Source organism: Oncorhynchus clarkii, chromosome 22, assembly GCF_045791955.1.
Source record: "Oncorhynchus clarkii lewisi isolate Uvic-CL-2024 chromosome 22, UVic_Ocla_1.0, whole genome shotgun sequence".
Classification (NCBI taxonomy): domain Eukaryota; kingdom Metazoa; phylum Chordata; class Actinopteri; order Salmoniformes; family Salmonidae; genus Oncorhynchus; species Oncorhynchus clarkii.
The window spans coordinates 25803973-25827362 of NC_092168.1; the positions used below are offsets into that span (position 1 = coordinate 25803973).

Genomic DNA, 23390 nt, shown 5'->3' on the forward strand with positions numbered 1-23390 from the left:
TATCTATATATATTTTTGTACATAATGCAACATAATATATAAACTGTGTGTATATATATATATATATATATATATATATATATATATATATATATATATATATATATATATATAACACAAGCACACAGAACCAGACATGTCACGCATATCAATCTAAATGATCCCACCCAACCCGAGCCCAGAGAATATAAAACAAAAATAAAAACATAATAGAACTGTTCGCTAACCGTTTAAAAATAACCCAGAGCAAACCTCTGACATCCGTGTCCACATATATCAGGACCTTCATGCATGGGGTGTGTTTGTAAGAATGTTAAGTGTGTGTGTCTTATGCCTAGAAGTATGGAGGTCAATGCAGCGGTAAAAGGTCACTCTAGGCACTCCTAACCTTACTCAGGCCATGCACTACAGGAGGAGGAGCCAGGGTAGACATCCCAAGCAGGGGGTCAGAGGTAAGTGATGAGAACATGAAGGGGTGGGTTATGGAGAGGACATGAGGAAGGGACTGATCCCTCATGTGAATGTGTGTGTGTGTGTGGGGCTTCATTGTGGACAGGGAAAAGGAGGGTGTGGGGTCAGCTAACTACTTTGATACGTAGGATTGTCCTCTTGGAAACATTAGCAGGCTAGTATTGTGTATATAGGGTACGTTTATATATGAATACTCTTATATTTCATCAGCCTCCCCTGTCCCCCACCACTCCTTCCTTCTAACAGACAATAAAGATGTCCACAGTGGAGTAGGTTGCAGAAATCAAACACCTAGATGGGTGACTTGGAGTTGTTGTTGTAGTTGTCATCTGCTTTAAACCCTGCCATGTCATCATCCCTCCACTGGCATCACCCCTGGCTGGGGCGGGGGGTTCAGGAGGTGGAGTTGGAGGCGGAGGCCGAGGCAGTAATGGTGTTAGGGCTGCGATCTGTGCTGTTACCATCTAGGGATGAGGACAGGAGAGACAAAGATTGTTCACTAATTTACACATCCATTCATATGTTTATCAATGATAAAACAGGTGTTTTAATAAGAAATGTTCCTGAGAGAGAAAAAATAAAGGGAAGTTGGAGAGGGATGGAGGAATGAAGAAGTGTGGGTCTGACCTGTGGTGGCGGTGGCGTTGGCGTTGGATGGGGTGGAGGCGGCGGCCTGAGTGCGGGCGTGGGCGGGGATTAGGATGTTGGCCAGCGAGGGATTACTGGACAGCTCTGTGAGAGAGATAGGATACACCAGATCACAGCAGATTACACCCACCACAGGTTAATACATCAAAACACACCTCAAGCACAGGTGACACACACACACACACACACACACACACACACACACACACACACACACACACACACACACACACACACACACACACACACACACACACACACACAGATGACAGCAGGTAGCATTAGTACAGAGACCTCATCATTATACATAAAGGAGAAGTAACTGTCTTTCAGTCAACTCAAACACTAAAACAGGTCTCTCTGTACTACCAATGAAACTGGGAGGAAAGAAAGGTAAAAAAAACAGAGAGTGCAGTACCATGCGTGGTGAAGTTGAAGAGGGAGGGTTTTTCTCGCCCGTTGGGCAGCTTGACGTTGGGGTCCCTCAGCTCGTCGAAGAAGGAGTGTGCACACGCCTCCAGGGGGGTGAAGCGTGAGGTGGGCGTGTACTCCAGCAGCCGAGAACACAGGGCGATGGCCTCCGGTGGCGTACGGGGCCGGAACACCTAGCAACCAATCACACGCAAGGACAAGAGTCAAGGAGCCAATCACAAAGACTGGAATCAGTTAACCACTCAATTCAAAGATAGTATCATGCACACAAAGATGTATGTTGTCATGATAGCAGATGTGAGAGAGGTGTAAAGACTATGGATTTCGGTTATCAATTTATCTGTTTCTGCTTATTGATATGAAATGGAGAATGTCATTATTACTTCCTATCTTACAGATATTATCTTAACTGAATGAGGTCATCACAAAGGTGAGGGCGGTATACATAAATATAGTATAAACTTAACTATTGGGGTTAGTACGCTTGGATAAATTATATTGAAATAGTTTGTCCATAAATTGTGCTTTATATTTTTCCAGTTCAAGTGTAAAGGGCCCAGCCCTACAGCGGCAGGGTAGGAGACTCTAGATCAGCACAGAGACAGCTTCTACCCCGAAGCCGTAAGACTCCTGAACGTCTAATCAAATGGCTACCCAGACTAATTCCGTTGCCCCCCTCTTCTACGCTGCTGCTACTCTCTGTTAGTATCTATGCATAGTCACTTTAATAACTCTGCCTACATGTACATATTACCTCAATTACCTCGACATCAGTGCCCTCCGCACATTAACTCTGTACCCCATGTATATAGCCCAGCTACTGTTATTTTACTGCTGCTCTTAAATGATTTGTTATTTTTATCTCTGACTTTTTTTTAGGTATTTTCTTAAAACTGCATTGTTGGTTAAGGGTTTGTAAGTAAGCATTTCACTGTAAGGTCTACACCTGTTGTATTCGGCGCATGTGACTAATACAATTTGATTTGATACTGGGTGGCTAGGGGGGTTGCAGTACTACAGAACAACCACAAGGTGTAGTCTGGAACGCCACCATGAGGATGGCACATCGGCACATCATTGCACACCTTAGGCTACACATCATGAAATATATTAAGATAAATTACAGACAGTAACCTACAAATAGCAATGAATTGAGCATGAAATGTACATTATTTCAATATGATTGAAAAAGGCCTATAGCCTACTGTTTATATTTGAATGCAGTCATTCATTTGAAGCATCTTTTTATACGTTGCTTAGTTTGTATCAATTGCAAAGACATTGGTAACTTTGTATTCGTAATCAACTTTGTTCTGCAGTTATCGGTGGCCACAGAGAGACGATAAACCATGTGATTCTATGTTTAGCAGAGATCTTCTGTGTGTAAAGTGATGCGGGAGGGCAAAAAGCATCTAACAACACACTTAGCTGTTCTACGAGTGGTCTGAGGCATGCGTTAGATTACGAGTGTTTTCAAGTGCAACGTTTTATAACAGTGGTTTTGGTAAACAGCTCTGAGATTTAACGATGCTCCTACGAAGGTTCTAAAGATGAACTTAGCCTTAAGATGCTTTTGGGAAACCGGGCCCCGATGACTTCTTCATGTGCCCTTGCAGATTAAAAAGAACCTGGTGGTTGTAAGCAATTAGGTAGAAACCCCAGCTAGCCTACTGGATAGGTGGAGTTGTTACCAAATTGCTTACACCTATCCAATCCTTACAGATCTAGGTGGGGCCCATCATGAAGTTCCTAGGTGAATTGATTTTCATAATTGGGGGATACAGATTTAATGGGATGGCAGAGATGAATGCCTGGCAGGCTGACGAGGCGAGCACAGAGAAATGATGCTAGGGGAGGGGGTGGATTGTAGAGTAGTAAAATAGTTCCTGTACCTGTTGACTCACCTTAGTCCATGCGTGTGCCTTAATCTGGGGGAACTTGAACTCAGTGTAGTTGGGGTTCATCTCTCGGATCTGCTCCCGTGTAGGGGTCCCCAGAACCTACAGCACAGAGACAGCAGAGGAGAAGAGGGTGAGGTGGAGACAGGGGGAGGAAGAGACAAGGGAGGGAGAGAAGATGACAGAGAGCGTGAGCTGTGAAGAGAGGGTCAATTGCGAACAACAGGGAGAGAGCGAGAGTGAGAGAGACAACTTTCATTCGATGAAAGAGAGAGAATTTGGTGGCAAACACCAAAACTGACAGGCAGGTTTCAGTACCTTGATGATCTCCACCAGCTGATCCACTCCACTGTCGCCAGGGAAGATTGGTTGCCCTAGCAACAGCTCTGCTAGCACACAACCAGCTGACCACACATCTGTAGAAGCATAAACAGGAAGATGTTGTGATTTGCATACTTGCTCTAGAGGCTCTAGAGGTGTAATTATATTAATTTAAATGGGGGTTTAGCAGTTAGCCTACCTATGCTAGAGGTGTAGTCAGTGGCACCAAAGATGAGCTCGGGGGCTCTGTAATAGCGAGAGCAGATGTAGGACACGTTGGGCTCTCCGCGTACCAGCTGCTTAGCGCTGGAGACACAACATCAGCACAACATACTGTCAGTCACACACTCTTCATCATCATACTCATCAATATCATCACCATGTTATGACCATCACTGTCATAATCATCATCATCAAAGCCAATCAAAGCTAATGAGAACTGCAGATTCTTTCACATAGTTTAAACTGACCTGCCGAAGTCACAGAGTTTGAGCACGGCCGTCTCGGGGTCCAGCAGCAGGTTCTGGGGTTTGATGTCCCGATGGCAGATCCCAAACGAGTGGATGTAGGCCAGACTCCTGAACAACTGGTACATATATAACTACAACACACACACACACACACACACACACACAGGAGAACATGCACACATTATAAATGGAGAGCAGAGGACAAGGACACATTTGATGGAAACAGTGTGCACTCGCGCGCACACACACACACACACACACACACACACACACACACACACACACACACACACACACACACACACACACACACACACACACACACACAGGTACCTTGACATAGACCATGGGTAGGGTCTGTTTGGCTCGGCTGTAGTGTCTGGCCACTCTGTAGACCGTCTCAGGAACATAGTCCAGTACCAGGTTCAGATACACCTCATCCTTCTGTAACACAGAAACAGAGAGGGGGTTTAAGCAACACACACGCACAATGTAACTATTGTTTGACTATCAGTGACTCGCTCTCTCGTTCACTGCTGTAGACAGTGATGTCATTTCCTGCCGAGGGCACCAGGGGGATGGGCGCTGCACCCCACCCCTATAGCAAGCCTACCACTCAATCCCTCTTCCTCTGATCTGATTGGTTGAGGTCAACAGTCTGCCATGAGGTCACATGCCAGCCGTTCCTCATCTCTGAGCTCAGACTTCATCCCATACTGCCCCTGAAGGTGACCAAAGAAGGACGGATCGAAGCGGCAGGTCTATGAGTGCCATGTAACCCAACTCAACTTTCCACATCTTCCACTCCTCTGCTACTCTCTCCCGCTTCCTCTCTCTCTCACCTACTAGACTCCTCTCCCTGTTCCATCTGTTAGCAGAGCCAGTCAGCAAACTAACCAGAAGAGACAGATTGTAGCGTGAGAAGCTAGCTGGCTGTTCATGTGAGCTAGTGTTATCATGGAGTCTGAAGAGACTGCCAATCTGACACAATTATGTCTACTAGAATGGATCTGTCTGGACTGACCCTTTTCTCTTTCTCACACATACCGTAGACACACATACAGTCGCACGCACGCACACACACACACCCACACCCCCCCAAAACATGGCATCCAGTCTGACAATAAATGTTTTTTACAGGCTAAGGTGATGGTGCTCACACCTCAACATAATTTACAGAGAGAAAAGGATTTACAGAAAGAGAGAGCGTGAAAGACATAGCACAGAGAGAGCCCAGAGAGAGAGAGGGAGCACTAGCACTCATTTCAGAATAATTCACACTACAAGTCTGTACATATTCAACTAGGAAGACTAGAGCACTGCTAAAAAGCATGAGCCTGGCATCCTGTCAAAGACATATAAAGATATTAGCATTGCCATCTGGTTTGGGCTTAGTGGGACTATAATTTGTTTTCAACAGGACAATGAACCAACACACCTCCAGGCTGTGTAAGGGCTATTTGACCAAGAGTGATGGAGTGCTGCATCAGATGACCTGGCCTCCACAATCCCCTGATCTCAACCAAATTGAGATGGTTTGGGATGAATCGGGTTTGCAGAGCGAGGGAAAAGCAGCCAACAAGTGCTCAGCATATGTGGGAACTCCTGGTTTAGAGAATACTGGTTGAGAGAATGCCAAGGTTGTGCAAAGCTGTCATCAAGGCAAAGGTGGCTACTATGAAGAATCTCAAATATTGTAATGATGGGGCAGTGAGTAGGAAGCAGGTGCAGGGGAAACGTTTTAATAAAACAACAAAACCAAGACATAAGACATAAGGCAGTACCCCGATACACAAGAACAATACCAACTGCTGAGTGAACCTGGGAGAGTGACGTATAAAGGGGAGGAAATGATTAATGGAGTCCCGGTGTGAATCATTATGACTAACAGGTGCGCGTAATGATGAGTGCCAGGTGTGCATAATCGTACGCCGGAGGGGAGGAGCAGACGTGACAAATATAAAGTATATTTTGATGTGTGTAACACTTTTTTGGTTACTACATGATTCAATGTGTTATTTCATCGTTTTGATGTCTTCACTATTATCTACAAGTAAAATAGTAAAAATAAAATAGTAAAATAAATAAAAGCCCTTGAATGAATAGGTGTTCTAAAACTTTTGACCGGTAGTGTAGATGAACAAATAAGTTGTGGGTGTGTCAAGGCTTGGCCCCTCACTGGCCAATCAGAACGTGCGCCATGGCTAAATATGTGGTTGCTTTAAGTTGTGTATTTACAGTGTTTTAACAATTATTTCCAAGCGGTCTCACAAGCCAAACACGCTAGTGGTTAGAGCGTTGGGCCAGTAACCGAAAGGTTTCTGGATCAAATCCCCAAGCAGACAAGGCTATGCTTGGTTTTTAATCAAATAAAGCAAAATGGGGAAAAAAACATTAAATGTTTCATGAAGTATACAGGCACCGAAAACACATCTTGTTCCATGCGCATATGGGCAGTGTGCATCACAGATTTCTGCTGTCAAAATTCATGCCATTACCAACTGCGTTACTGCTAAAATCTGCTTTGGTTGGTTTAAATACCCTTGCCAGCGCTGCCTGAATTAGCACTTTGGCTTATGTTTTTAAGGACACACTTCAAATATATCCACCCCTCCCATCTGAGCACAAGCTTGCTGATATTAAACGGTGAAATTGAGGAACCTGGCGTTATGGCTGGAAAATGCCAGTGCGGCAGTTTTTACATGACGAAATTGCAAACTAACGTGCGTTTGACACTAGCGCCACCTTAACGCCAGCCAAAAATAGAGCCCTTGAACTGTGTTTGAGGTGTGTTGTGTACGTGAGTTAAGAGTGAACCAGAGAAGTGTTCAATCAGTCCAGATTCCAGACCTTGCATAACCCCACATAATCCTAACACTACTGCTAACTGTGCTACTGCTAACAGCAAATGCTACTGCTGCTTTAACACTACTGCAACATATAGTGCTACTGCTGCTACTAATACTACTGCTGCTATTAATACTACTAATACTATTAATTTTACTGCTGCTATTAATACTACTGCTCCTAACACCAGTTCAGCTACTAATACTAGTGCTACAGCTAGCACTACTGCTGCTACTAACACTACTGCTGCTACTAATTACTATTGCTAAAGCTAGCGCTACTGCTACTACTAAAACTACTGCTAACAGCTAACTCTACTGTTCCTACTACTGCTTTTACTAACACTACCGCTGGGGAGGCAGGTAGCCTAGTGGTTAGAGTGTTGGGCCAGTAACCGAAAGGTTGCTGGATTGAATCCCTGAGCTAAAAATATGTTGTTTTGCAACCTGAACAAGGCAGTTAATCCACTATTCCCCAGTAGGCCGTCATTGTAAATAAGAATTTGTTTTTAAACTGACTTTCCTAGATAAATGTTAAATAAAACAATACTGCTGCAACTAATACTACTGCTAACAGCTAAAGTTACTGCTACTACTAATACTTTTGCTACAGCTAGCGCTACTGCTGATACTAATACTACTGCTAACAGCTAACGCTACTGCTGTTACCAACACTATTGCTACTGCTAACACTATATCTACTGCTTGCGCTACGCTAATGCTAACTGATAAAGGAATGTATATGTTTAAAGTAATGATTAAAGAATTCCACCCTGAAATCATATAATTATATGAAATTAGTTAGAGTCATAATTGAATAATGTGTGTGACTAGACCATTGTGTTACTATTTTGCAATATGAGCTGGGTAGAGTTGAGACATTCAAGGCCAACTGAACTGTCGACTTGTGACAACAGGAAAGAGGGCCCTTCCAAGACCCCTCTAATCTAGGGAGGAGAGGAATGGCTAGAAACTGCCAGGCTGGTAGAAAAGTGATAAACTGTGTGTGTGTGTGTGTAGGTGGGAGTTATAAAATTACTGTTTGCATTTTTGACTTCAGAGTACTCTCTGAATAAAGAACTAACCTTTTGCAGAATTCTGAGACTTTGTCAAATTCTTCTATTAACCAGGGCCTTACAACCTCAGGGGAATTGGTCAAAGCTATAAAATAGTTCAGTTAGAACATTGGGATAACAATTCTCATGACAACTGGTCCTGGTCCTTTGAGCCAGATCTCAATACCTGCCTCTGTCGTCCCAAGGAACTGCTGAAAACAGTGCACGGGCGGATCAGAGATCCGTAAGATAAAGACCTGACCTCTGAAATTGAGGGTCCATTTCAGGCCGGTGGCGAACTGGTACACGACAAAGGCGGTGACAAGATCCAACCTACATTGAATTCTCAGCTGCAAGATAAGGTCAGTAATCTTTATTCATTAGTTTGGGGTTGAATTCTAAACTTATTAAAAATGAACTTAGAATGGACTGAATTAATTCCTATAAAGCATAAATGTGAGGGAGGATTTTAACTGTAAACCTAACAGTAAGTAAGATTTGTATCGGGTATCCCGTCCATAAAATCTAATGTAGAGAAAGCTTTAATCTCCAACCGAATCACCCTATGCCAGATATCCACAATTAGAACAGAGAGGAATAAGGGGGTAGGAGGAAATGAGAGGAGATGGAGAAGAGAGACGAGAAGAGTGAGGCTCACAAGAGGGCCCCTAGCAGCTGGTGTTTCCTAAAATTAGCAGGTGGCCTTTAGTCAGGCAACCCCCCTGCTCCGTGCATTCTCCCCTCTCCCCCAGCATCTCTCCCTAATCCTCACGCATGGGCACCCCAACTCCAGTCCAGACTAGGTTTCCTATGTGGGAGGATCCATTACCCCATTGTCATGGACCTGATTCTGTGAGTGCTGCATACGTGCACCCTGACAGATTGGACACACAAGTGTGGTCTATATTTGTCAGTGCTCTCCCTATCACCATGCGAATTACAGTTTATACGAACTCAACCATTCATGGGTTATGAATACTCAGAGAAGGAATACTCAGACGGAACAGGACATTCAGACAAACAGCCATACGGATAAACAGACAGACACAGAGGGACACAGACCGACACAGAGGGACACAGACAGACAGAGGGACACAGACAGACAGAGGGACACAGACAGACAGAGGGACACAGACAGACAGACGGACACAGACAGACAGACGGACACAGACAGACGGACACAGACAGGCAGAGGGACACAGACAGGCAGAGGGACACAGACAGGCAGAGGGACACAGACAGGCAGAGGGACCTTGTCTCCGCTGGAGTAGAAGAAGTAGCGCAGACGAACGATGTTGCAGTGGTCCAGCTTCCTCATGATCTGCAGCTCGCGGTTCTGACGGGGAGAGAGACAGACAGATGTCAGTCAATACTACTTACTGTTTCAACAGGATACAGCATGAGAAGTACAACACCGAGGTCTACAGCAGATATAGAGTCAGGTTAGATTACAGAAACACAGCAGAGATTTGACTCCCATCAATATACGATAATTACTGGCCCTCAATCTGGAGAACTCCAGGTCAAACAGGCCAAAAGAAGGAGTAGCCACCCACAGAGGATGAGTAGCCACCCACAGAGGATGAGTAGCCACCCACAGAGGATGAGTAGCCACCCACAGAGGATGAGTAGCGACCCACAGAGGATGAGTAGCCACCCACAGAGGATGAGTAGCCACCCACAGAGGATGAGTAGCCACCCACAGAGGATGAGTAGCCACCCACAGAGGATGAGTAGCCACCCACAGAGGATGAGTAGCCACCCACAGAGGATGAGTAGCCACCCACAGAGGATGAGTAGCCACCCACAGAGGATGAGTAGCCACCCACAGAGGATGAGTAGCCACAGCTCACAGCTCTGATCCACAGTGGAATGCAGAGAGAGAGAAAGCGGAAAAGACAGACGTGTTCAACAGAACTACAGAAATGTCCCTGGGATGCGCAGACATTTGAGGGTGACTGGGAGTGAAGGTTGGGAATGACTTGGATGTAATCCTGTAACTAAGGAAGAACAGGACCACTGAGCGGGCAGTACACTGACAGACACAAAACCATCTTATATTCTGACAAACACAAACTACCTGCATAGAGTGCATAGGGCACATAGGGCACATAGGGTACATAGGGTGCATAGGGAACATATGGTGCATATGATACACAGGGTGCATAGGGCGCACAGGGAACATGGGGTGCATATGATACATATGGTACATAATGTGCATATGGTACATAGAGTACTGTATGGATAGACACGTATGAGCAATGTTAGCCTACTACTTTAATCTCATCTACCATTGAGACACCCCCTCAACTAGCCAGTGACATCATCACCATCCTCCAATGTGGTTTCCTGTTTCTCACAGACAGAGACAGGCCAGCAGACAAGCATGCATTGCAAACAGGCAACGCCCTCTTTCCCAGCGCCAGGGAGAGGAAAGAACGGTAGTGCCATATGGAGCAGAGCAGAGCAGAAGATGGCACTGCAGTCATTACTGCTGACCTGTCATATACTGCACTGGGACAGAGACATGGTGAGGATAGAGACAGAGACTGGTAAACCACAGTGACATCATGACACACAACCAACATGGAAGTTGTCATACAGACAGTGACACTAACAGGATGGTAAAGCAGAGTACACACACATCAGAACATCCTACAAACACACGCACTAGGGATGGGCATGAGTAATCAAGTACTTGAACGGACGTCAAAACTCTATCTTTATCCAGGGATAAAAACATTTTCAAATACTGTAAAACTATTTGGTGGAATGTGCTTTGTGCCTGCCCGAACGGGCAACTGAAATGTCTTGAAGACAACATTCATTTGTTTTGACTCGAGTGTTCCATTTGTACATGTACATTGGCAGGCCACAACAAAAAAGAAACCAAGCCAAGCATCACACAGTTCTTCGACCTAAATTCCCTTTCATGTCTCACTTATTTGTGTTCCGACCACTCCTTCTATACACGCATGCTGCTGAGTGTGCACGCAAGCTTCCATAGGCCTACAGAAATAAATGCCTATTCAGAAAACCTATCTAACTGATGTGATACACAAGCTACAAATAAAAACAGTTTTATCACACATTCAAAATGGACTGGTTGATTGAAGTAGGAAAAAATGTGTTCCAACAATGAGCTGCAGTTTTGGAATAATTGCATCCTGTCTATTTTCTGCTTAAAGGGATACTTAGAGATTTTGGCAATGAGGCCCTTTATCTACTTCCCCAGAGTCAGATGAACTTGTGGATAACATTTTTATGTCTTTGCGTGCATTTTTAAGGAAGTTGCTAACTAGCGCTAACACAATTGCTAACTAGCACTGGCGCAATGACTGGAAGTCTATGGGTATCTGCAAGCTAGTTAGCAATGGCTCGCAAAACTTCCTCTAACTTCCTTCATACTGGATGCAGACATAAAATGGTGTCCACGAGTTCACCTGACTCTGGGGAAGTAGATAAAGGGCCCCACTGCCAAAATCTCAAAGTATCCCTTTAAGCTACTTTGCCAACTGCTAGTGCCAGGGGTCTCCAACAGGTCGATCGTGATCTACCAGTAGCTCGCAGCCCACCTATGAGTGGCTCACCAAACTTTTCACATGTTCCACCGCAAACTGTCATAAACACATCTCACAGTATCAGACACCGCAAGCTCCCGGCTATGATCTAATGTAAGCAACATTGACATTATCCCACCCCTGGTTAGCCACTATTGGCTTAAGCCAAACCTAACATTATCTGTCAATTAATTTCTAGTAACATTGCCCCTGTCTGTGTGGTGCGCACGTTTCTCTATCGCTCCATGTGTAGCCAGTTGATGTGATAACCGTCTTGTGGGTTGACAGAAATACTTTCCCCAAAACCTTCTCAATCAAATGTTAACTGCAAAGTAGGCTTACCTGGCAGAAGTATATCTTGAGTAAGTATATTTTATTTGCTAACTTTGCCATGAAATGAGCAGCAACAGTACAGAACCATTGCTAGATCAGCACATTAGATGGCATATTCCTCACTCGCTAAATGCGCAATTAAAAGGGCCAGTAGCACAATTAAAAGGGCCAGTAGCACAATTAAAAGGGCCAGTAGCACAATTAAAAGGGCCAGTAGCACAATTAAAAGGGCCAGTAGCACAATTAAAAGGGCCAGTAGCACAATTAAAAGGGGAATTACACATACAGTTCTCCCAGACCAAATAACCTCCATGAACCATTGTAACCAATATATAATCTAAACCCAGACATAATTTGGGAAAAGTTTGGTGACCCCTGGCCTAGGCTATAACCCCCCCTAAACATACAGTAGACAGGTGCCACACTGAAACAAGGCTACAACATTAGTTTGATAAAGACAAAGAGAGTATTTTCATCAGAATCATTAAGCCTACTCACCAGACAGATGTCGTCGCAATAATTCATCAACATACACTTTTTAATGTGGAATTGTTCATCTATGTTTAAAACTCCAAAGAACAGGAAGAATAAACAAAATTGCACGACTGCATGTCAAAAAGAAAACACATTTTGGTTTGTAACCCTGAAGAAATTGTCTTTCAACTCGCCTAACAGAGCCCTGTTTTAAAAGATCACTTTTTGAGAAAAACTGTTCCAGAAGCTAGATGCGCATCACTTCGCAGTGATAACTTTTTTTCATTTTGAAAAATATTTTGTTCCATTTTATTCTGTTATAATAGGTAATGTTTTTTTATATATAAAAAGATAAAATAGGTGTGTCTTGACTGTGATAACGGCTCGGAAAATTAGAGTGTCTTGTCTGCTAAATGAACATAACAAGGCTATGCCATTGCACAACCTAAGGCTACTACAAACAAGCATCACTGCTGAGGTTACTGCCTTTTTGAAGATTGTATTCCAAGGTGTTTTCTTATCTTAAATGGCACTTGTTTTTTTATTGACAGAATACACTGAGTGAACAAAAAATTAAGCTCTTTCCATGACAGACTGACCAGGTGAACACAGTTGAAAGCTACGTATGACCCCTTATTGATGTCACTTGTTAAATCCACTTCAGTCAGTGTAGATCAATGGTTCCCAAACGTTTTATAGTTACGCACCACCACAAACATTCAACCTCCAGCTGCGTACCCCCTCTAGCACCAGGGTCAGCGTACTCTCAAATGGTTTTTGCCATCATTGTAAGCCTGCCACACACACACTATTCGATACACTCATTCTTAAGTTTTTGTCACAACCCAGCTCGTGGGAAATGACAAAGAACTCTTATAGGACCAGGGTACAAATAATAATAATCAATCATTTTGCTCTTTATTTAGCCATCTTACATATAAAAACCTTATTTGTTAATCGAAAATTGTGAATAACTCACCACAGGTTAATGAGAAGGGTGTGCTTGAAAGGATGTACATAACTCTCCAATAAAACCCAACATTGCAGAGTTAAATAATTTTTCACACACAGTCTGTGCCTGTATTTAGCTTTCATGCTAGTGAGGGCAGAGAATCCACTCTCACATAGATACGTGGTTGCAAAGGGCATCAGTGTCTTAACAGCGCGATTTGCCAAGGCAGGATACTCTGAGCGTAGCCCTATCCAGAAATCTGGCAGTGGCTTCTGATTAAATTCAAATTTCACAGAACTGCTTGTTGCAATTTCGATGAGGCTCTCTTGTTCAGATATTGGTAAGTGGACTGGAAACAGGGCATGAAAGGGATAACGAATCCAGTTGTTTGTTTCGTTCGTTTTGGGAAAGTACCTGCGTAATTGCACACCCAATTCACTCAGGTGCTTCGCTATATCACATTTGACATTGTCCATATTCTTGAGTTAATTTGCACACAAAAAAAATCATACAATGATGGAAAGACTTGTGATTTGGTTGTCCTTGTTAATGCAGACAGAGAAGAGCTCCAACTTCTTAATTATAACCTCAATTTTGTCCCGCACATTGAATATAGTTGCCGGAGAGTCCCTGTAATCCAAGATTCAGATCATTCAGGTAAGAAAAAACAACACCCAGATAGGCCAGTCGTGTGAGAAACTCATCATCATGCAAGCGGTCAGACAAGTGAAAATTATGGTCCGAAAGCCACTCCTACATTGTCTTGGCTGTGTGCTTTCGGTTGTTGTCCTGTTGGAAGGTGAACCTTCGCCCCCAGTCTGAGGTCCTGAGCGCTCTGGAGCAGGTTTTCATCAAGAATCCCTTTGTACTTTGTTCCGTTTATCTTTCCATTGATCCTGACTAATCTCCCAGTCCCTGCTGCTGAAAAACATCCCCAAAGCATGATGCTGCCATCACCATGCTTCACCGTAGGGATGGTATTGGCCAGGTGATGAGCGGTGCCTGGTTTCCTCCAGACGTGACACTTGGCATTCAGGCCAAAGAGTTCAATCTTGGTTTCATCAGACCAAAGAATCTTGTTTCTCATGGTTTGATAGTCCTTTAGGAGCCTTTTTGCAAACTTCAAGCGGGCTGTCATGTGCATTTTATTGAGGTGTGGCCACTCTACCATAAAAGCCTGATTGGTAGTGCTGCAGAGATGGTTGTTGTTCTGGAAGGTTTGTCCATCTCCACAAAGGAATTCCGGAGCTCTGTCAGAGTGGGATCTTGGTCACCTCCCCAGATCTGGGCCTCAACACAATCCTGTCTCGGAGCTCTAAGGACAATTCCTTCGACCTCATGGCTTGGGTTTTGCTCTGACATGCACTGTCTGTCAACTGTGGGAACGTATATTGACAAATGTGCGCCTTTCCAAATCATGTCCAATCAATTGAATTTACCACAGGACTCATATCAAGTTGTAGAAACATCAAGGATGATCAATGGAAACAGGATGCACCTGGGCTCAATTTCGAGGGTCTGAATACTTATGTAATTAAGTTATTCCTGTTTTTAATTTGTAATAAGTTAGCAAACAAATAAAACAGTTTTTGCTTTTTCATTATGGGGTATTATGTGTAGATTGATTAAATAAAAATGTTCTTAATCCATTTTCGAATAAGGCTGTAACATAACAAAATGTGGTCTGAATACTTTCTGTGTGTGTGTGTGTGTGTGTGTGTGTGTAGCAGTCATGTGAGGAGACTTAGCGCTCAACAGTCATCGAGTTCACTCTTCCTAACAGCCCCTACATAGGGCGAGAGAGAAAAAGATGGGGGTTGGCTGCTATAAAGGGAAAACAGAACACCTAAAGAGTAAGAAACAATGTGTTAGAAGCTAAGTCTGCTATTGCCTTACGAGCCTGTCTGGCAGAGACTGCTAGCTAGGCTGCTAATCTTAGCCTGTCTGGCAGAGACTGCTAGCTAGGCTGCTAATCTTAGCCTGTCTGGCAGAGACTGCTAGCTAGGCTGCTAATCTTAGCCTGTCTGGCAGAGACTGCTAGCTAGGCTGCTAATCTTAGCCTGTCTGGCAGAGACTGCTAGCTAGGCTGCTAATCTTAGCCTGTCTGGCAGAGACTGCTAGCTAGGCTGCTAATCTTAGCCTGTCTGGCAGAGACTGCTAGCTAGGCTGCTAATCTTAGCCTGTCTGGCAGAGACTGCTAGCTAGGCTGCTAATCTTAGCCTGTCTGGCAGAGACTGCTAGCTAGGCTGCTAATCTTAGCCTGTCTGGCAGAGACTGCTAGCTAGGCTGCTAATCTTAGCCTATGTTGTACTCTGAAAAAGACAATACCTCAAACCAACATATCACTTCTGTCCAACTGTTCAGTACTCTACTCTACTCTACTGCTCCAAAGCCAAAGCTAATGACCTGACAAATGACACTCCAAAGCTAGTGACATTAATGAAAATCCCAAGCTAGTAGCTAATATAAATAGAGAAAAGAAGACTCTCTCTCTCTCTAGGACTGTCTGTCTGTGTCTTTGTCCTCAGGCTCTCAGCTAGCAGCAGGACACTGGCCAGTGCCACCATTCTAATGGTGACATCACCAACAGGCCTGGCTGTCAACACAACAAGGAGCTGGGACATGTTCCCTCCTCTAAGGGACAACAACAACACATCAGTCAATCCTATTCACAGACCTACATGGGGATAGTGATGGTATCCTGAGGCCCAGGAGAAATCTGGTTACTATGGTGACAATCCTGAACTTGACACACGCACACGCACACACAATGCTACACAGAGCAGCCATCGTTGCATTCACTGATACAACTGAGCAGATATGAACAGCTTTGGATTTAGGAGTTTGTTTCTGTAGTAGTCAGTGAGAGTGGTGGTGAACTGACTGACACTTAGTGTGTGTGTTTGTCTCACTCTGCTCTACTAACGTGGTGCCTGTGATCCATTCACAAAAGGCAAGACAACAGTAGTGTGAACGGATGGAGTCATGCTTCACAGATGAACACACTGACACACTCTCTGAATGAAAGTCATCCGTTACAAAGAAAAGGTAGAAGAAAAAGATTGAAAGATGATTGAAGGATGTTACAGTTTCATGAGAGATCAGAGAAACTGTGTGTGTGTGTCTGTGACTGCAGTTTCGCTCACCTTAAACCGCTTGTCCTGCAGAACCTTCTTGATCGCCAGCAGTTCTCCAGAGTCACACAGCTTGGCCTGGTAGACCACTCCGAAGGAGCCATTCCCAATCACCTTGGTGTCTGTATAGCTGACCTCTTGGGGCCTGTCGGGCCCTTGGCCTGGGGTGGCCACCACCGTCGTCACCTTACTGCCATCCTTGTCCCCTAGAGGGAGGACAGAGAGATGAGGAGGGGAGAGAAGGGGTGAGATTGGGGCGGCAGGGTAGCCTAGTGGTTAGAGCATTGGACTAGTAACCAAAAAGTTGCAAGTTCAAGGTACAGAGCTGACAAGGTACAAATCTGTCATTCTGCCCCTGAACAGGCAGTTAATCCACTGTTCCTAGGCCATCAATGAAAATAAGAATTTGTTCTTAACTGACTTGCCTAGTTAAATATAGGTACAAAAAAAGATGATCACACTGTTAGGGTCATTGTACTAAGCCTGACACACACGTTATTACATGATCATATTACTAAGATATGATACACACATTTTAACAGTCATACATGACTAAACATCAGTGGGGACTGGGTTTGAATCTCAGCCATTGACTTCCATGAATTAGATTATTTAAGACGATTGGTACATAAACTGGAATAGAGACAGACTCACATATAACTCTCCTCCCTTTCCTTCCTCTACAGTAAATTGCACAGCAGCCCATTCCCTTGGGATTATTGGGAGGCCTACTCCTGTTTAAGTGGGTTTAAACTGAAGTGCGCTGGAGTGTGTGTGTGTGTGTGTATGTCTGTGTCAGGGTTAAAGTCTGTGTTAACTCCTTGTTAAAGGATAACCAGACCTGCCTAGCGTGCCGTGGTGGGTGTCGCGTGCCGTGGTGGGTGTCGTAGCCATACCACCACCCTCAGCCCCTGCTACCAAGCACACATTTATCATCCATGGGTGTCAAAGCCAAGATAATACATTTAAGTAAAAAAATCAAAAATCAGTCCCTATTTCCTGACTCTCACTCACACTTACAATGACAGATACTGAATCTCGATCCCACTCATATCCATAAACCGATTGACTCTCCCTAGCCACCTAAACCCTTGGTTCCTATAGCCTATAGTTCCCTCACAGACAGTCACATGTCATTAACATGATCCATCCCTTACACAAGACCCAGGGAAACTAGGTTATACATTTGCTAAATGTGTAACCTGGTTTGATTCCAGGCTGTATCACAAATGGCCATGATTGGGAGTCCCATAGGGCGGTGCACAATTGGCTCAGCGTCGTCCAGGTTAGGGTTTGGCTGGGATAGTTTTTTGTTATTAACTGACTTGCCTAGTTAAATAAAGATTAAATAAAATAAAAAATAAAAGAACTCTTCCATATTAGTCTGGATCATTGTCCAACCCGCTTGGGAGACAGTACATGACAGAGTTGTTCTAACTATCACAGCAGAATTCACTCTACTGCTGACTACTGTCAGCTGCTTCTGTGGTAAGTGTAGCTGCAGTGCTGAAAGGCAGGCGGGCAATGAAAAGATCAGCTGGATGAGTCTGTGGTGTGTTAATGCTGCTGAGCCAACACTAACAGACAGACTCTCGATACCAAACGCCTGCTGGTTCTGAACCTGTCAAAATGAGACAGTGGATGAATGCTATGCTGAAAAAGAAAGTACACTCACTTGGTCAATTGTTTGTGTGTCAGAGAAAAGGTTAAACAGTAGTAATTATTCCAGCAGCCATGATGCAGTCTCACACACTTAGCAACTAGACCTGCAGAAACACACACTAATGCACGCTGTATCTCCCTCCCTCAGAGAGCGAGAGAATAGAACTGTCTACACAATCCAGCAGGATCGTTTCATGCCTCTTCACTTCCTGAAACCGTGAGAAACGTACACATCAGCCACACAAACACATGACCTTAGCCCTTAGAGGCGGGTAGGTAGCCTGGCGGGTAGGAGCGTTGGGCCAGTAACCGATGACATGGATGTTGATTAAGGCAGCCCCCGCACCTATCTGATTCAGAGGGGTTGGGTTAAATGCGGAAGACACATTTGAGTTGAATGCATTCAATTGTTCAACTGACTAGGTATCCTCCCTTTTCCCCACATCTCCTATTTCTACTAAAGAGGGATGCCATGTTGACCCAACGTTCACTTGGACAATGTACGACTCAGCACACTGTCTCCATCAATGCAGATAGTGTTAGTGGCAAGTAGGAATACTACACAGAGAAGGCTTTCACACAGACAAACAGACAGACGAGACAAATCACACATACGTTTGACCATCATGCTTATCGGTCTACTGGTTAATTTGCATAATTTTATGGAATTAAATTGGCATGTGTATTTTTGTTAGTCGTCATGAATCATTTATCCAATACAACTGTCCCACGCACACAGCATAGGCCTACAGAGACTATTTTGGGGGGGGGGTTCTGCTGCAGCTCCTCAGCTGGTTGCTGCTGGGTGAAACATGTGCTTTTATAAGCCCAGTCATCGCGCAACAATTCTAAATGCAATCAAGTGTTAAAAACGGTTTTGATGGCCACAATTAAAAATAGCTATTTTTATTTGGTAATTGATGCACGCCTCCCATTCAAGTGAAGGCAACGATAGGCAGTCTATCAGCACATCACCCACCACTTTACAATGAGCTATGCATTTTGAAAACATACTTAGGCCTAATTGTTTGAAAACATATTATGAAGCATGTCTTACCTTGCTTCAAAGTAGCCTAGGCAATATAGAAACGTGGAGGCAATTATTTCATAAAGACTTCATAGGCGGTGTGTTATATTCTCCTACATTCCATTCACATTTCCACCAACTTCAAAGTGTTTCCTTTCAAATGGTACCAATAATATGCATATCCTTGCTTCAGGTCCTGAGCTACAAGCAGTTAGATTTGGGTATGTCATTTTAGGTGAAAATGTAAAAAAAAGGGTGGCTCCTTAGGAGGAACTTGTGTTTCACATACAGTAATACTGGGCTCTCCACCCCTGATCCTGGAGAACTACCCTCCTGAAGGTTTTCACTCCAACCCCAGTTGTAACTAACCTGATTCAGCTAATTATTTCAATCAGGTGAGCTAGATTCGGGTTGGAGCCAAAACCTACAGGAGGTTTCTCCAGGAACAGGGTTGAAGCACTGCACTAACATATTAAGTCCAAAATCTAAAAGACGGCTTAGATCCAACTGAATTGTATCAATTCCAAAACTGTTATTATAATATCCTTGATCAGTTACTTTGTGTGATCATGTCTTAATGTTCCCCAAAAAATGATGTCTTCTATTCTTTGCCCTTTTAACCCACTTTAGCAGGCATTGCTGAACACAGTGCTCATTCCACTAGCAGTCAGTGGAGGTAGAACTGCAAGCATTGTATGATGCTGCATGTGCCTCTAGCATTAAGGGTTGCGAGCAGTTGTGCACGTGACCTTGTTGATGGTGGGAATGGGTGGTCTCATCGTTGAACGACAATTTTGATATCTGTTCATTATTATCCATTATACCTCATAGCACAACAAACTACTTAATACTAATATATAAATATACTTGCAGAAAAGTAGTAGAAAGTCTGAAAGTGTTGAATTACCCACAATAAATATTATTAAAATGTAGTTAATTAAAACACACAATATTAAATCCAATATATATATTTTCAGTGTGGATCCGGCCCGAAGCTGTCACTAGTGTACTTGTAACATTGTATCTAGCCTATTCTGGGCCTTCAGAGTTTCCTGCATCAGTGAGCTCGGGACAGACAGCTGTTTTTGCACAAAGGAAAAATGTTTAGTTGTTTTATGATGTTTCCACTGGATATATGGGATCATCAGATCATGATATTTTGCTCTTTCACACTAAGACTTGGTACTTAGAGGCAGAGATCCAAATCTCTCTCTCCCCTAAAGAAGACCCGTGGAGCAGTACCATCTAACGGGTGCGGCCTAAGGCAGAGACATCTGACATCTGGGTATCACTAGGGTTGGGCAATACTTGGGTCTCTTCTACGATATGCTACTCCAAATATCGCGATATCCCAAATAATCATTTTGCGCTGTTATTGACTAGATACATCCAGCCTGTGCAACTTTTGTGCTTATTTACGATATTATAGTCACATTCTCATTAAATAATCCTAGTATGGAGAAAAAAATATGGTTTAGTTAATACATTTTGACTTAATTTTCAACATATTGATACAGCCTAACTGATAAAACTGAGTCGTTTTGATTTGTAAAAGTTCAAATAGTCTTCACGATATATCATATTGAACGTCACGAAATTTCATCAATGTGAAATATCACAATATTCGATTTAATCATTTTAATTAATCAGCACAACCCTAGATATCACCATGTTATTCAGTCATCACCTACCACAGGCCTTAATGGGAGGAGAAGGGTTGTCAGTGTGTAGGTAATAACTATTACATTAGAGTAATAACTCAGACCCAATATTTAACATCCCTCTCTCCCTTTCACTCTTTCTTCTCAGTTCTCTCTGATGCTCAGTCTGTCGGTTTCTTTCTGTTTGTTCTTCAGTTGGTTTAACACGCTCTGTCCTTTTTTGCATGTTAACCGGCAATTTAAATTGAACATCATGTTCAATTTGTTCATTTTGTTCAGGTCTTCATTGAGACTGAAGGAAATAGAGTAAGAGAGAATGAGAAAGAGAAAAAGAAAGAGCTTTGAAATGCTAAACAAGCTGCTCATTTTTCTTGGCCAGCTGCTGGGGGGGGGGGGGCAACGTTCACTCAACGACCATACACTCTGGCTACAGCTGCTTCAGAACATCGGCCAAGTTAGTCACACACACTGGCACACGTGCCTGTAGCGGGGGGGGGAAGCAAGAGAGGCCTGGTGTCTGGCTGTGTGTAATCCTGATGGTCTGGTGGGTGATTTTCTGTGATGAGACTTAAAAGGAGTCTCAGCCTGCAGCCTCGCCCCAATAACACGCATCACTATTTATAACACAGGTGTGGGTGCACAAAGAGGGAGCGTGAGATGGGGAGAGAGATGGGGGGAGGGGAGGGAAAGGCATTATTCTGCAACGCTGTAAGTGCTAAATAATGCTTTCTAATCCCAACTCCCATCTGCATGCACACACACGCTCTCAACCATACACTCAACCATACACTAATAGGGCCAATCATCCAGTGAAAGGGAAACTTGCATCGTGAAACAGTATCTGAGATCCGTCACCACTGCAACAGCACGAACCCCCCACCTCTCTGAGTAGCCCACACACAGACTGACAGAAGTGCAGAAGGTGACAGGCCTAATGGTACTTACTGTATGTAGAGCAAGGCTGGGGTTGAACTATGTATCGCAGCATCTTCAGTCTTATACATTGTGACACATAGGCCTACTCCAACTGAGCCCATTCATAGAGGCAAACTACCTTTAGTGTCTATTCATGAAGGTATCGTCTGGCCGTGGGAGTTTTGTTTAGTGCCCCAAGGCTCGTAACACACATTGTTTGCGATGGAAGACAACTAATTAGCACAGGTGGTCGCCTCTATCTAGCATGCTCCAACACCTGTGTGTTAGTGTAACTGGGGAGGAAGTGTAGTGGAAGTGTAGCTCGTTGGCTGGAGGCTCAAGGCTGTACGCATCTGTGCAAACCTCCTACAGTTACATTGACTGACACTGAATTGATTATGACCGAGCTCTCTCCGGAGCCTGTGGAGGATGTGCTCTGACACTTTCCCCGGACTTGGAGAGAAAATGACTGCACAGCTAAATGTTCCTGGATGTAGCACAGAAGTTGTGTCACTGCTGGGGTTCTGGATACAACCCTAGTGTCCACTGCATTGTTCGGGGGAGAGAATGCTCCCTTACCTGCTTCAACAAAGAAAGGCCCACGCGGGGAAGTTTGTGCCCCTGCATCGCCAAAAGGTTAGTGGACAGTGTTTAGGGGCAAAGTGTTCATCTGCCTCGAGGCAACTGCTATGATGTTCCTTTATTTTCTCCGCCAATCTATATATTCACCAAAATGGACATACCATGTTGGTCAATACAGTTTACATACACCTTAGCCAAATACATTTAAACTCAGTTTTTCACAACTCCTGATTTAATCGTTAGGTCAGTTAGGATCACCACTTCATTTTAAGAATGTGAAATGCCAGAATAATAGTAGAGAGAATCATTTATTTCAGTTTTTTATTTCTTTCATCACATTCCAAGTGGGTCAGAAGTTTACATACACTCAATTAGTATTTGGTAGCATTGCCTTTAAATTGTTTAACTTCTGTCAAACGTTTCGGGTAGCCTTCCACAAGCTTCCCACAATAAGTTGGGTGAATTCTGGCCCATTCCTCCTGACAGAGCTGGTGTAACTGAGTCAGGTTTGTAGGCCTCCTTGCCCGCACACGCTTTTTCAGTTCACTTTTTAGTTCTGCCCACAGGACTTTGTGATCGCCAATCCAATACCTTGACTTTGTGTCCTTAAGACATTTTGCCACAACTTTGGAAGTATGCTTGGGGTCACTGTCCATTTGGAAGACCCATTTGCGACCAAGCTTTAACTTCCTGACTGATGTCTTGAGATGTTGCTTCAAAATATCCACATCATTTTCCATCCTCATAATGCCATCTATTTTGTGAAGTGCACCAGTCCCTCCTGCAGCAAAGCACCCCCACAACATGATGCTGCCACCCCCCGTGCTTCACAGTTGGGATGGTGTTCTTCGGCTTGCAAGCCTCCCTCTTTTTCCTCCAAACATAACAATGGTTATTATGGCCAAACAGTTCTATTTTTGTTTCATCAGACCAGAGGACATTTCTCCAA

General features: G+C 43.8%; 1 protein-coding gene across 2 annotated transcripts in view; it reads right to left on the minus strand.

Annotated features, from left to right (window-relative positions):
• Window positions 1-384: 384 nt before the first annotated feature.
• LOC139380631 (glycogen synthase kinase 3 beta, genome duplicate a) overlaps window positions 385-23390 on the minus strand; it is a 28003-nt gene continuing 4997 nt past the window's right edge. Inside the window, exons 2-11 of one of the 2 annotated variants that reach the window (XM_071123517.1) lie at window positions 16607-16800; window positions 9394-9477; window positions 4574-4684; window positions 4241-4371; window positions 3970-4076; window positions 3768-3865; window positions 3444-3551; window positions 1538-1724; window positions 1099-1203; window positions 385-935 (exon numbers count right to left, since the gene is read on the minus strand). In XM_071123517.1, the coding sequence (XP_070979618.1) occupies window positions 865-935; window positions 1099-1203; window positions 1538-1724; window positions 3444-3551; window positions 3768-3865; window positions 3970-4076; window positions 4241-4371; window positions 4574-4684; window positions 9394-9477; window positions 16607-16800 (1196 nt within the window). In that variant the 3' untranslated portion in view covers window positions 385-864. The remainder of the gene's footprint in view (window positions 936-1098; window positions 1204-1537; window positions 1725-3443; window positions 3552-3767; window positions 3866-3969; window positions 4077-4240; window positions 4372-4573; window positions 4685-9393; window positions 9478-16606; window positions 16801-23390) is intronic. The other variant, XM_071123518.1, reaches the window with a different exon arrangement.